General features: G+C 38.3%; 1 protein-coding gene across 1 annotated transcript in view; it reads right to left on the bottom strand.

The window, feature by feature from the left end:
• Positions 1-15,826, bottom strand: part of DNAH8 (dynein axonemal heavy chain 8) — a 315,169-nt gene that overhangs the window by 134,603 nt on the left and 164,740 nt on the right. Inside the window, exons 54-58 of the mRNA XM_065912223.1 lie at positions 12,547-12,656; positions 7,088-7,251; positions 5,187-5,379; positions 3,670-3,792; positions 1,830-1,960 (exon numbers count right to left, since the gene is read on the bottom strand). Coding sequence (XP_065768295.1) covers positions 1,830-1,960; positions 3,670-3,792; positions 5,187-5,379; positions 7,088-7,251; positions 12,547-12,656 — 721 coding nt within the window. The remainder of the gene's footprint in view (positions 1-1,829; positions 1,961-3,669; positions 3,793-5,186; positions 5,380-7,087; positions 7,252-12,546; positions 12,657-15,826) is intronic.

Genomic DNA, 15,826 nt, shown 5'->3' with positions numbered 1-15,826 from the left:
TAAATAGCTTATTTTTATTTTTTTAACCTTTTTATTTTGTACTGGAGTCTAGCCAGTTAACAACACCGTGACAGTTTCAGGGGGACAGCAATGAGACTCGCACATACATATACATGTATCCATTCTCCCCCAGATTCCCCTCTCTTCCAGGCTGCCACATAACATTGAGCAGAGTTCCCTGTGCTATACAGTAGGTCCTTGTTGATTATCAATTTTAAATAAAGCAGTGTGTACATATTCATCCAAAACTCCCTAACTATCCCTACCTCCCATTCTTCCCCCTGGCAACCGTAAGTTCATTCTCTAAGTCTGTGAGTCTGTTTTTGTTTTGTAAGTAAGTTCATCTGTATCATTTCTTTTTAGATTCTGCATATAAGAGATGTCATAGCTTATTTTTAAATTAGGAGAGGAAGTGAAGCCCTTCTGGGTGGAATTATAGTTAATATTGTAGACCTCAGCAAAAGAACACTATCAAAAAGAGACAATATATTCCCTCAAAATAATTGCCACGGGGGAGAACTCATTAAAACGGGAAGCCGGTAAGTTGGTTTACTGAGAAGTAGCTGCACCTATGAGAGTGACATAGTCCACATCCTTACTCAGAAGTGCCCAGTGTTGTTAGACAACCGTCTCACTGACCACTCAATGAAGTCACAAAGCCATTTTGCTCATTTTTTAAAATTAAGCTGACGGTTAGGCATTGCTTTTACAATATATAGACATGGTCACAGCACACCCTCTCTAGGTCCAGATCCCTCTCACCGCTTTCTTTCATAGCTAAGTCTCTTGAGGAGTTTTTAAATTTGTTTATATTTGCTTCTTCACTTCCTTGATGCAATGTGGCTTCTGCCCCCATCTGATCCACTCAAAGGTTTGACACCACTCTTCACGCTTTAATCTTGTTTTTAGGCTAATTCTCCCCCTGGAGTGGAAACCACTCCAGATTTCCTCCTCTGCCTGGCCTCTTCTCCTCACTCCCCCTGCATTGTTTTACCCAGCACTTCTATCTCGAGGAGTATACTCAGACATGTGCAAGAATATTCATAACAGCTGTATTTGCAAAACAAAAACCCCGCAAATGTTTATCAGCAGTACGATGGATAAACAAATTATGGCAATATGTGATAAAATGGAAGGCTCCACAGCAATAAAAATGAATAAACTACTGCTGCATGTAGCACCATGGATGAATCTCACAAACACCATGCAAGCAACAAAAACTGGACACTAAAAAGTAAACCCCATATGATTTGACTAACATAAAGCTAAAAAATAGGCAAAATAAATCTTAGAAGTTAGAATATTGTTCCCCTTAGGAGGGTGGTGACTGGGACAAGACCCACGGTGTACTTCTGGGTGCTAGTGATGTTTTATTTCTTTATCTGTGAACTAACTACATAGGTGTACTTACTTTTTGACACCCATGATTTGTGAACATTTTTTTAAATGCATATTACCCTGAAACAAAAATGTTTACTTGAAAAAGGAATACAATAAATTGTTGTAATCTTTTTTATTTTTGTTTATTTGGCTATGCCCAGCAGCATGCAGGATCTCAGTTTCCTGACCAGGGATCAAACTGTTGCCCCCAGCGGTAGAAACATGGAGTCTTAACCACTGAACCTCCAGATAAATCCTATTGTAATTTTTAAAAATTTTATTTCATTTTTTAGTTGGAGGATAATTGCTTTACAATGTTGTGTTGTTTTCTGCCATACAATGACGTGAATCAATCATAATTATATACGTAATTTTTTAAGCAAACATTTCGTTCCAGTGAAATCAACAATAGAGAAAAAAACATATTGGCATGTTTCATTTTATCCTACCTGGTTAATGTTATCTGGAATATTTGATACCCAGCTATAAAAGAGGCCAATCTTGAAAGACTTTGTTTTCCTGAACCACCGACACCCACAAGCAACGCATTTCCACATGATGTTCGGATTATTCTTGAAATCTGTTTTGAAATAAAATAGTATATATTTGAAAATAGAATTCATCTGTTTACATCTGCTTTCAATAAATGGGTCCAAGGTTTGACCACATGCTTCGAGACTACATTAGACTTTTTCATTTAATGTAAAAGGTTTCATATTGATTTATTCAATTCCAGTTCTTTCATTGCCCATCTATATTTACATCAGGAAAAAGAGTGCAAATTGGCTTTCCTATCTCCTATTTTAACATGTTTTTCTGTGTGTGTAATTTTATTATTTTCAGACTCAACGGCTAATGGAACTGCTCTTCCCAATTTACAGAGAGCAGTTTAGAACTGTTTGCTTATTATCATCAGTCTAACACACTGACTTAAGCAGAAAACAAATGCTACTTAGCTCTACAACAAATGCTACCTCTACCATATCTCTGCCAGTGAAAATTTTTTAAAAGTATCAATATTCTACTTACAATGGAGTCATGGAAATATCTGTAGAAAAAACTTAGGGAAACAGCCCTTAGCCTTGTGTTGCTTTTCTAAGGAGATTCCCTCACAGAGAGGATAAGGTCCAAATTGTGGTTTGAATCTTATGCATGTCAGTTGGAGACATTGCTAAAAAGTTGTCTTTTATATTAATACCACTGATTAGAAGAAAATCTAGATGGATCATTAAATTCATTTATCACCACAACGAAGAATTTTTGAAAATTCAAGTTTTACAGGGGGCAGACACCTTGATATATGTCAAATCTACTATTATATTTTAAAGACGTTAATCACTTATGTGGTTTTGCACCAAGAACAGGCCCCTAAGACCAAGCCACAGTGAGTACTCAATAATTATTTGTTGGGACTTCCCTGGTGGTCTAGTGGTTGGGAATTTGCCTTGCAATGCAAGGAACTCAGGTTCAATCCCTGGTCTGGAAACTAAGATCCCACATGCCTCAGAACAACTAAGCCCATGTGCCACAACTAGGAAGTCCATGTGCCATGATGAAAGATCCCACGTGCCACAACTAAGACCCAACATGGCCTAAATAAATAAACAAATATTTTTTTAAATAATAATTAATTGTTGAACAGATGAATGTTAATTCACCAATTTTGCAGAGGACGATTCTATAATAAATACAGAGTTAACTGTCTCCTCTTTACGAAAACTTCCTATTCCAATTTGTTGGAGAAACTCCTTTTTATCTATAAGTTACACAGTCAAACAACTCCTTCCTGCAGACTTTCACACCTGGATCCAAGCCATACTCCTTTTAGGTGATGCCTCCAGTTGGTTCCTACTTTTATCAGTCCTGTATAGCCACATTTCCCTTTTCTCCATAGTCTGTAAGTCAATCATGAAATCGACATTTTTTAAACACATCAACATTTCCTCCATGGGCAAGAGGATTTCCATTACACCAAAACATAGTTTGAGGGAATATTTTTTTTCATAGGGTTCTCCAGCTTACTATCTAAAAAGGTAAAACTCTTTGACTCAGCGAGTCAAACACAAAACCCATCAGTTTGTCCTTGAAAAACATTTGCTGTCATATAGATGGATTCAAACAAGGGGTGTCTGATTAAGCCTTTGTTTTGTGAGAGAGTGAACTGACATAACCTATAGATTCTCTTCTGTTAACTATCAGATACCATATTTCTCTAAAAATGCTTATCTGTGAAATTCACTAAGCTTTTACATTATCTATTTACATCAGTGAACAATCAGTAGTAAGAACCTTAATAAGATGAGTCATTGCATCTTTAAAAAACACCAGATCAAGAGATGTTCCTCTAATGATTTCATTGAACTGTCTCTGGTAAAACTGGAGTTTTTCAGACAGAAATTCAAAGGATGGTACCTAAGAGTAGGGAGGGAGAAAAATAATATTTAAGATCCAAAATTCAAGAATGCTGTAATTGTAAAGATATTCACAACTAATTCTTAAAAAAAAAAAAAGTTAAACCTAATGGATTTCCAAAAATTTGTCATGAATGAATTGACTTTCAGTTATTTCCATTTTCAGATCCTGAAACCTGATTGGTTGGTTTCCAAAATGAAATTATTCTTGACCTTTTCCTTTAAGAATCCCAGCACCAACTACTATCCATGTTAATTAAGGCTGTAATATAACAAATGTATTTCTCAGTTTTTATTTGCTTCTTAACAGTGCTTATGGAGCTTTAAAAATATATAGAAATTTTACATTGCTTATGTAGTCAAATTATTCTGAAATCAATATTCACTTATTTCTTTTGCAAATGGTTGCTCCCCATTTAACTCTTTGACCAAACATGCATTTCAAAATTACTCTATGTGACCCTGTTTAAAAAAAAATCTCTCTGGAGTCTTGTTTCAAGCATCATTAAATCTATACATTAACTTACGGAAGACAATGTGTTGCCATTTAACCAAGTAAAGTTTTATCACATTTATTCCTAGATGTTTTACATATTTGTTGCTAACTGAATGAAATACTTTTATGCTGTATTTCCTATCTTCAGATTATTGGCAAGAGATGGCAATCCTTTTTCTATAAAGGGCAAGATAGTAAATATTTTAGACTTTGTGGCCCATATGGTCATTCAACTCCACTTTAATAGTACAAAAGCAGTCATAGACAATATATAAACAAATGGACTTGGTTGTGTTCCAATACAACTTGACTTGTGAACACTGAAATTTGAATTCTGTGTAATGTTCATGTGTCACACAATATTATTATTCTTTGATTTTTTTTCTACCTATTTAAAAATGCAAAACCCTTCTTAGCTCACAAATCTGACAAAAATAGGCAGTAGGCTGGATATGGTCCATTGGCTAATATAGAGGATATTTATTCAGTTACAGATTTATATCACACTTGGTCATATAACTGAACTCTTAGTAGCTGAAACTGATTTTTTTAAAATCTCTTGGATTATATTAAGAGATAATCATATCTGTCAGTAATAACACTTTTGCTTTTTCCTATCTGATAATTACATCTATTTTCTTCTTGTCATTTTGTTGCACTGCCTAGAACTTTCAAAACAATATTAAGTAATCGAGATAACTGCACACATACTTGTCTTATACCTGACTTTAATGGGACTGCTGCTAAATTTCTTTGAAATAAATATTTCACTTGGTGTATGATGACATGAAACACAACATATAACTATTGTAGAAATTATGATAACTCTAAAGTGGGACTCCAGTGCAGGGAGAAATATCTAGCTAGATGAGTGATCGAAAAAGCCTGAAAATAAATACCAATTCATAGACTTTGGGCACTTCAAATGTGGTGTCTTCAGGTTCATCTCCAGTTGGTTCAGGCATCTCACGGAGAAAATCTACAAAGTATGGTTCAGGAAGAATATATGACGCCACATCTGGGCTAATATTTTCTTCAACTGAACGAACAAGTTGTGTATTAAACCACTGCTCATCCTCAGGTGTTATAAATCTAAAAGAAAAATACAGGAGTAAGAAATGCAAACTAGGAAGGCATCTGTTCTAACTGAACATGGTTTTACCCTCTCTCCACATCTTCTCAGCCCTCACCCTGTACATCCATTACCTCAAAACACAGAAACAGTATGTTCAGCCTTCTGACCAGAGGCAGACCGAACTCCATCCAAGAGAGTTATAACACTGACAATGTCACTTACAGAAAATACTGACTGTCTCTCTCTTTGACCAGACTTAAGTTCCTCTGAATCCTCTTCCCAACTAGGCCCCAAATCTTGGACTTCCATGTCCTTCTTTGCATCACCCATTTTTAGCAAGAATCCCGTTAGATCAGTTTAGGCAGATGCTGCTGCTAAGTCACTTCAGTCATGTCCGACCCTGTGCGACCCCATAGACGGCAGCCCACCAGGCTCCCCCGTCCCTGGGATTCTCCAGGCAAGAACACTGGAGTGGGTTGCCATTTCCTTCTCCAACGCATGAGAGTGAAAAGTGAAAGTGAAAACACTCAGTCATGTCTGACTCTTAGCAGCCCCATGGACTGCATCCTACCAAGCTCCTCCATCCATGGGACTGTCCAGGCAAAGTACTGGAGTGGGTTGCCAATGCCTTCTCCGAGTTTAGGCAGAATCCTCCCATAACCCCCTTATTTCCTCTTAGTAATTTCCCGTCCAAACTCCCCCATCATGTTCCCCAGTTATAAATTCCCACTTTTCCCTGCTTGTATTCGGAGTTAAGCCCAATTTCTCACCCCTACTGCAAAACCTCACTGTATAGTCCCTATATCTATCACAATAGTCTTGAATAAAGGGTGAGTGTCTTATTGTTTTAACAAGTGTGATTGATTTTTTTCTTTAACAAAACAGGTAAGTCCCTTGGGTGAGGCCCGAGATCCCTGAAACTTGCAGCAGAAGAGGAGATCTGACAGCCAGTAGTGGGTGAGCATCGTCTTTCTGGGTCTGTGCGCACCCCGCGTACACAGGTACTTTTCACACTTGTAACATCAGAGGGGGAAGGGAGGAAGGAGTGGGACTCATGTGTGACAGAGGCCACTTTATGTGAGACATCGTAGGAGGTCCTTCACAGCTTTGTAAGAACAGCACTGGGTTTCTCTGGGGGCTCACCGGTAAAGAATCCACCTGCCAAGGCAGGAGACTCAGGTTCAACTCCTTGGCTCAGGAAGATCCCCTGGAGAAGGAAATGGCAACCCAATCTAGCATTCTTGCCTGGGAAATCCCATGGACGGAGGAACTGGATGGGCTACAGTCCATGGAGTTGCCAAAGAGTCAGCTGTGACCAGCTGGTCAACAAGAAGACCAGCATTACCGTCATATTTTATAGAGGAGAGAACAGAGGCTCAGAAAGATGACTTAGTTTATGTACCAAATGTCATCATGCAACAGAGCTCTCACTACACACATTTCAAGTTTTTTTAGAAACTATACATAACTAAAATTTGCCTCTGAATGTTGTCAACGTGCCGATAACATGGGCATATTTTTTAAATGTCTTATTGAAATAATACTTAAGGAAATTAGTTGAGTGTTTTTTTCAAGGTGACCAGCAGGTGGGAAATGACATCCATGCGTCACAAGCCTCAGAGCAATTTAAGAAAATATTCTACTTATTTGAGTAGATAATGCAGGAGTTAATCTAGTATAAACTGCTTATATATTACATTTAAACTCAAGCACTGCAATATACACCTGTCAGCAATTACTCTGTTGCACTCATGTTTGAAAAGTGACAGAAGAATATGAACTGAATCACACTCGTCGGCTTTTATGGTTAACATTCCTTGCCAAATTCGGGAAAGATCTCGAAGATTGAAAATGTAATGAAATTTAGAAGGAGTAGGCAGCATCTTCACCTAGAGTTGGGAGAAAAAGTAACACTCTTCAATTTCAATTCAAGATAAAACTAAAAACCTTATAGAATGATTTTATTTCACAGTTCCAATTTTACATAAAATAGACTGAGCAAATAAATTAAGTTTATATTTTTGTTACAGCATTTATGGAATAAACACATCATAAATAAACCAAAATATAATTTAAAAGACCATAACACTTTGAATAGGATGGACTCAAGATAATGTACTAGATGCAGATTCCAACTCTTGTTCTACCCTATGAGTTGACTTTGATCAAGCCATCGTTCCTTGAGTTTTTAAAAACTGTGAATTGTAAGAATAAGCATCCCTAGTCATTATTACCCATATTAGTGTGTCTATAGAAATTATTGTTACCGTTGTTCAGTTGCTCAGTCATGTCCGACTCTTTGTGACCCCATGGACGGCAGCACGCCAGGCTTCCCTGTTCTTCACCATCTCCCAGAGTTTGCTCAGACTCATGTCCATTGAGCCAATGATGCCATCCAACCATCTCATCCTCTGTTGCCCCCTTCTCCTCTTGCCCTCAGTCTTTTCCAGCATCAGGGTCTTTTCCAGTGAGTCGGCTCTTCACATCGGGTGGCCAAAGCATTGGAGCTTCAGCTTCAGTGTCAGTCCCTCCAATGAATATTCTGGATTAATTTCCTTTAGGATTGACTAGTTTGATCTCCTTGCTGAAAAAGGGACTCTCAAGAGTCTTCTCCAGCACTACAGTTAGAAGGCATCAATTCGTTGGTGCTCAGCCTTCTTTATGGTTCAACTCTCACACCCACAAATGACTACCGGAAAAACCACAGCTTTGACTATAAGGACCTGTGTTGGCAAAGTGATGTCTCTGCTTTTTAATATGCTGACTAGGTTTGTCATAGCTTTTCTTCCAAGGAGCAAGCATCTTTCAATTTCATGGCTGCAGTCACCATCTACAGTGATTTTAGAGCCCAAGAAAATAAAGTCTGCCACTGTTTCCACTGTTTTCCCATCTATTTGTCATGAAGTGATGGGACTGGATGCCATGATCTTAGTTTTTTCATGGTGAGTTTTAAAAGAGCTTTTTCACTCTCCTCTTTTACCTTCATCAAGAGGCTCTTTAGTTCCTCTTTGCTTTTTGCCATAAGGGTGGTGTCATCTGCATATCTGAGGTTACTGATATTTCTCCCAGCAATCTTGATTCTAGCTTGTGCTTCATCCAGCCCAGCATTTCACATGATGTACTCTGCATATAAGTTAAATAAGCAGGGTGACAATACACAGCCTTGATGTACTCCTTTTCCAATTTTGAACCAGTCTGTTATTCCATGTCCAGTTCTAACTGTTGCTTCTTGACCTGCATACAGGTTTCTCAGGAGGAAGATAAGGTGGTCTGGTATTCCCATCTCTTTAAGAATTTTCCACAATTTGTTGTGATCCACACAGTCAAAATGGAAATATGTCATAACAAAAAAACTGATTGTGAGCTGGTGGTCATGTGGTTAAGAATCTAGTCAATAAAAACCATCTTTTATAGGTTGCTTTGATTAAGGTCCTGAGTGCATTTGGATTTCCACAAATACATTTGTTTATCATAATCTAGATTTCACTTATGGATTCAAACTTAGTCAAGATGCTTTCATATATCTCTATATCCACAACAGAATTGGCAGGCAAGTCTGATATGCAGCTATAATTACTTAGTGGGTTTTGTGGGTTTTGCTTGTTTGTTTGAACACTAAGTTACTTATTGTTTCTACCCACTTCTAAATCCAAATAGGCAAAGCTTATGACACCTTCTACATTCTTATACAAAGAGATACCAGTTAACGGATAAACTTGACGCATTAGGTATGGGAAGTATTGCTGCCCAAGTGTAAAGATTGTGATTGATACCATCAGCATCATTTTGAAAGTGAAACAATGAGAACTCTGGAAATATAAAGCAAACTTTCCATATGAGTAATTCGGGAAAGTAAATGCTTTCTTTAGCATTTATTCATGGAATATGCCCTTTCTATATTGAAAAAGTACCCTACTGAGTTTACAGAGTAATTTCTACAGGCTAATTCACAGTGCACGTTAAAAACAGCAGGTAGCAAGCGAAGACAGAATAAAGAGAAATGATATGTTAGTAATCACCTTTCACTTTCCCTCTTTGCTTTCAGTTCCATTCCAAGGTTAAATGTTCATACTACTCACCAAATTGTAAAGCATGCACTTATATTACAAATATGCAAAAATAAAGGGATAAGGCTATGTGAACATTACTTTTTTTCTTTCCTGTAAAAGACTGCAGCTATGATGGCAGCTGTTGGCAACTTAAGCAACCATTAGAGAGAATTAAATGAAGTCCTTTCTTACCCTATTCTTTCTGATTTATTAATCTGCTTCTTACCTTATCTTTCAACAATTTCTTTTAATTTTTGTCAACTTCTTTCTTTTCTCACCTGCTTCTGCTTTAAAGCTATGTAAAGTAATAAAAAAGTAAAGAGATATACTAGGCATGAATGGATTAAAGAGTGCTTTGTGAAAATGGGAAATTTGAAGAAAAGATACAAAGAAGGCTGCTTATTTGAGGCTAGGGAGAGGAGGAAGATTCATTCATTTTTTTATGACTATTTTTGAGTATTTCCCACTACCCTTACCAAGATATCATGGTAAATAGGACAGCTAAATCTGCTGCCATCAGGGGCCTATTCAAGTGGGAGGGCCTGGCAATAAATTGGAAACAAATATAAACTAACAGACAAATAATCATGATAAAAGTCATAGTAAGAACAAATGAAGGATCAGGAGACAGATAAGGCCTGCAATGAGGTCATGGACAATTATTTTAGAGAAAATCATCTAAGAAAGCCCTCTGAGGGTAAGATGATGAGAAGTGTCAAAGTACTAAGGTCCAGAAGCATGAAAAACTTGGGGGTGTTCAAGAAAAAAGTGAGAAGGGCAGTGTGGCTGGAGAAGAACAATGGGAGGGAAGAAGGGTGTTTATGTATGTTCAATGGCTCAGTCATGTCTGACTCTTTGCGACTATGGACTATGGCCTGCCAGGCTCCTCTGTCTACAGGATTTTCCCAGCAAGAATACTGGAGTGGGTTACCATTTCCTACTCCAGGAAATCTTCCCAACCAGGGATCAAACCTGGGTCTCCTGAATTGCAGGTGGATTCTTTACTGAGTCACTGAGCCACTGAGCAGTGAGCAGGGGCCAACTCAGGTTGACAGACCAGAGGGTAGGTGGAATGTTTCACTGCAGTGTAACTGGGAATCTACTGGTGATTTTAAGATTGAGTAAGGAGCAACTTCCCTGGTGGTCCAGTGCTTAAGACTCCATGCTTCCACTGTGGGGAACACGGGTTTGATCCCTGGTCAGGGAACTGAGATCCCATATGCCTACACTATGGGGCCAAAAATAAATAAATAAAATGGAGAAGTAGCATCATTTATTTTTTTAAAAGAATATCTTTTAAAACAAAGGGAATAATGATCTCTGATGTACTTTTAAAAAAGCATTTTTAGGACCACATAAAGAACAGATTCTAGGAGGACAAGGAGACTGATTAGGAAGCTGCTGCCTGGTCTAGAGGGCAGGTAATGGAAACGTCTATCAGAGTGATCACAGGTGGCAGTAAGCATTCAACCTCTGGATATACTATTTTGAAAGCCTGCTTACTAAGCCTCGCCGATGGATTGGATGTAGGGAATGAGAGAGAGAAATCAAGGATGGAGTCCTGTGTTTTAGCCTGAGAAGCAGGATAATTCAGATGCGAAAGTCTGAGAGAGGATCCTATTTACAGACACGTTAACTTTGAGATCATTACTAGACATCAAAGTGTTGGTGTCTACTAAGTAAGCCCATTAGAAACAAGTCTGGAGGTGGGGAGAGAGGCCTGGGATGGAGGTATTGATTTTGAAGTCATCAGCCCAGAGATGGCATTTAAAGCCACTAAGCTGGATGAGGCTCCCTGGGTAATAATAGAGGCAGAGATGAGGTTCCAGGATGGAGATCAGGTGCACCCCAGTACTTAGAGGAGGGGGAGAGTGGGGATTTAGAGAAGGCAGCCAGTGAGGTAAGAAGCACGAGGCTTCTCTGAAGCCAAGAGAAGAATGTGTTTAGAGGGATCAAATGCCACTAAAGGGTCAAGTCAGAGGAAGACGAAATCAGCCTCTGGATTTGGTAAGATTGTGGTCTTTGATGACCTTGATGAGAGCAGTGGAAATGAGAACTTGTGCAAAACATGTTAAAGAGATAAAGAAAGATGAGGAAGTGGATCTGATTAACACTCATAAAAGAAGCTCTGATGGAAAGATACCAGGAAGGCCAAAGCCTTCCAGAAAAATATGTACAAGGGCATATTAAATTGAACAACACTCCCACTGGAAAAAGATGGATCTTATGACAGAGAATTACCTCAGACATTCAGACCTTCTGAAACTCCAGTCTGGAGCAGGCCCCATGCAAAGAACTGGTCACTGCAGTGGGGTTGCATGGAAGAAATCCCCCAGTCCACCCAGGGGTCTGAGAAGCTGCCACACTCCAGGTTTCCCCAGGACATCAGCTTCTATCCAGATGTGCGTAAATGGCCAAATGAACGTATGAACTATGACAATTAATCCTCATCTCCTTAACCACTTTTTTTTAGCACATATATCAAAACTGTTTATTTGTGTGTGTGTGTGTGTTTAAATCTCTGACCTATCTTTAATTACTTTTTCATGAGTCTACCTTCAGACATCTGGTGACAGCTACAATGCTCCCTGAGTTTTACTTACAGCATTGATTACTTACGGCATCTGTAGTAAAATCTAGACTACGTTATTAAGTACATTGTATGCATTTACTAATTCATGCTCCACCTCAGAGGAAACCACAAGTTGGACTTTAAGTCCTGACCAGCTAAGAAAATCTGGAAACCCATGTAGTCACTCAGTGAACATCTGAGTGTCTGACACAGTTTGGTTCTTGGGGGTTGGGAGAGGAAGACAGACATATAAAGAGTTACAAATCAGAGAAACAAGTAGAAAAGCAGTGTTCTCATTTCAGTAAAATTCTACTTTATCTTGAATGCAATGTCTGGTTTACAGTAATATCTCATACATATGGAAAGCATCATTCAGTCAGAATATTTGCTCCCTGGAAGGAAAAGGTGTCATAAATCTATTCGAGCCCCTAATTTGTCTTTTCCTGAAAAAACACTACTACCCAATATGTGATGAGAACTTTCTGAGACACAAGGTGAGAACTAGACTGAAAAATTAGTGACTTTATTTTTTTTCTGATTACTGATAACGGACGATTTTGTACCTTAGTCCACTGCCACAGCACTCTGCTCGCTGAAACCAAATTCAAAATCATCTCACATATTTCAGGTTTGAACCTTCTGCAAGAATCAAAATACCCACAGCCAATAACTCCTGAAAAATAAACAAGATTTAAAGTACAAGCTTACTTCAAGATCACAAAGTACATGTTTATCCCAGTGAATAAATCATTACAAGGTGTGAAGAATTTCTCTCAAACAATCAGCTAAGACTGGGGACTCAGCAGTGGAAGCAGCAAAGCTTAGTACACACTGATAAGTATTTTATATGTATTAACCCTTTTAACTTCCCCAACATCCTATGAGAAAGAATCTGAGGTAGGTATTATTATTACTCCCATTTTACTTATTTTTTGTTGAAATATAGTCAACACACACTATCCTGGTATTTTCAGGTGTAAAACATCACACTGGTCAGAATGGCCGTTATGAAAAAGTCCACAAACAATAAATGCTGTAGAGGGTGTGGAGGAAAAGCAGCCCTCCCACAGGTGATGGGAATGTAAACTGATACAACCAGTATGGAGAACAGTATGGAGGTTCCTCTAAAAACTAAAAACAGAGCTACCATATGGTCCAGCGACCCAACTCCTGAGCATACATCTGGAGAAAACCATAATTTGAAAGGATACATGCACCCAATGTTCACTGTAGCACTACTGAATATAGCCAAGACATGGAAGCAATCTAAATGTCCACTGACAGATGAATAGATAAAGATGTGGTACATATGTACAATGGAATATCACTCAGCCATCAAAAAGAATGAGATAATGCCATTTGCAGCAACATGGATGGGCCCAGAGATTATCATACTAAAACAAAGACAAACGTGATATCTCTTATATGTGGAATCTAAAAAAAAAAAATAATACAGATGAACTTACAAAACAGACCCACACACATAGAAAATAAAGATAAGGTTTCCAAAGGGAAAAGAGGGGGATAAATTAGGAGTCTGGGATTACCATATACATATTACTATTATATATAAAATAGATAACAAACAAGGACCCACTGTATAGCACAGGGAACTATACTCAACACTTTGTAATAACCTATAAGGGAAAAGAATCTGAAAAAAATGTATATATATGTACGTACAACTGAATCACTTTGCTGTACATCTGGAACTAACGCAACCTTGTAAATCAACTATACCTCAGTAAAGAAATGATCACCACAGTGAGTATGAATATCTGCTCAGAGACACAGAGCAGGTTTGCAAAGGGCGGGGCAGCCCGAGAAACTGGGCTTTGTTCATATAGACCAAAGAAGGGCAGCCTTGAGGGAACATGAAATGGTCCAAAATCATGGGTGCTTGTGCTAGACACCTATAAGGCCTCTTTGCTTTCTGAAGTCCTCTGATTCTAGATTTTCAACTTCCTGTGGCACAAATGTGCTATATAAGATGTATGGGGTCAGGAATCAGAAAACAGGACCGTGTGTGTGCTAAGTCCCTTCAGTCATGTCCAACCCTTTGCGACCCTGTGGACTGTAGCCCGCCGGGCTCCTCTGTCCATGGGATTCTCCAGGCAAGAATACTGGAGTGGGTTGCCATGCCCTCCTCCAGGGAATCTTCCTAACCCAGGGATCAGACTTGGGTCTCCTGCATTGGCAGGCGGGTTCTTTACCACTAATGCCACTTGGGAAGCCCCAGAGAGCAGGATCACCACCACATAACTGGGCAGTTATTTCACGTCTCTGAGCCTGTAGTGTGTTTCTGTACCTTTTTTTCAATATTAACCATATCAAAGACTGTACAAAATAGTTTAACAAGTAAGCAAACACTCACATACAGACCACTGGACTGGGGGAGTACCACAACGCCCCAGCACATCAGAAGTCTCTTGTCCAATCCCTCCTCCCCCCAGAGGTAGCCCTCTGCTTTGACTTCCTGAGAATCAGCAACTCGCTTTCCCCAACAGCTCTGCCACTTATTTTCTTGAACTTTAACCCCTTTCTTTTAACTTTAATTTTTGAAATTCAATTTAATGGAATTATAGGTTCCTCTGTGACTTGCTTTTTCCCCTTAGTGTTGTAATTCTTGGCTTTATCTATTTTGAAGCATGTAGCTGAGTTTGTTCACACTCACAGCCGTGGAGCACAACATATACGTCCACACCACATGTATTTATCTGACTTTGCTGTTGATACATGTTTGGGTTACTACACGGTGTTTGCTGTCATGAACACTATTCTGTGAACCTTCTTGTGTAAGTCTTCTGGCACACATGTGCAAAATCAACTACAGATGGACTAAGGACTCAAACATGGAAGACAAAACTATGTAACATTTGGAAGGAAACATAGGCAAACATCTATATGATCTCTAGGTAGGAAAGGACTTCTTACATGAGATTTCAAAAGCATCAGCATAAAGGAAGAAAATGATGAACTGGCATATACTTGGAAGTGGAACGGCAGTGGGTGTACACACATTCTACAACCAGTAATAACGTCCAGTCATTATCAAGAGCTTGTGGCAATTTATCCTCCCGCCAGCAGGGGAGAGTCTCATTTGCTTCACATTTTCACCAATGCCCAATTTTTTGGTCAGAATTTTTCATTTTTGCAAATCTAGTGATTATAAATGGCTTTTCCCGGGTGTTTTAAAAGTTCATATTTCTAATGTTTACCATTTGTTTATTAGTCATCTTGTTTTCTCAAAGTGCCTGACTTTTGGTCCATATTTACATTAGGATGTCTGCTTTTTATCTGATTGATTCATAGGAACTCTCAAAGTATTCAAATTACTAAGTCTTTTGCTTTGTTACATGTTGAAATTTTTTTCTTCCATTTTCGGACTTGTCTTTATTTTATTAATACTCTTTTAATGTTCTTTTTGAATGAACAAAAACTTTTCATTTTAGTCAAATTTATCATTTTCTCCCTTTATGGTCTATGCTTTCTGAGTCTCATTTGAGAAGATCTTTCCTACCCAGAGATCATTCAGATATTTTCCAATAATTTTTCCAAATGTTTTACAGCTTTGCCTTCTATATTTAAATCTTCAAAACTTCTATATTGACTGTAATGCTTGGTGAGAAGTAGGGGTCCAATTTCCATTATTTTCACATAAGAATTACTAAGTATTCTGGCATCATTTATGGAAAATTTTCTTTTCTCATCTATAGTACTTGCTATGTCAAACAACTAATGACCACATATGCATGGGTCAGTCTCTCTTATATGTCTCCATGTATATAATTGTTATGGAATAGTTTGTGTGAGCCTAAATTTAGTCAAAATATCATTTTCAAA

Source organism: Muntiacus reevesi, chromosome 20 (genome assembly GCF_963930625.1).
Source record: "Muntiacus reevesi chromosome 20, mMunRee1.1, whole genome shotgun sequence".
In the NCBI taxonomy this organism is placed as follows: Eukaryota; Metazoa; Chordata; class Mammalia; order Artiodactyla; family Cervidae; genus Muntiacus; species Muntiacus reevesi.
This window is presented reverse-complemented; position numbering and strand designations above follow the sequence as displayed.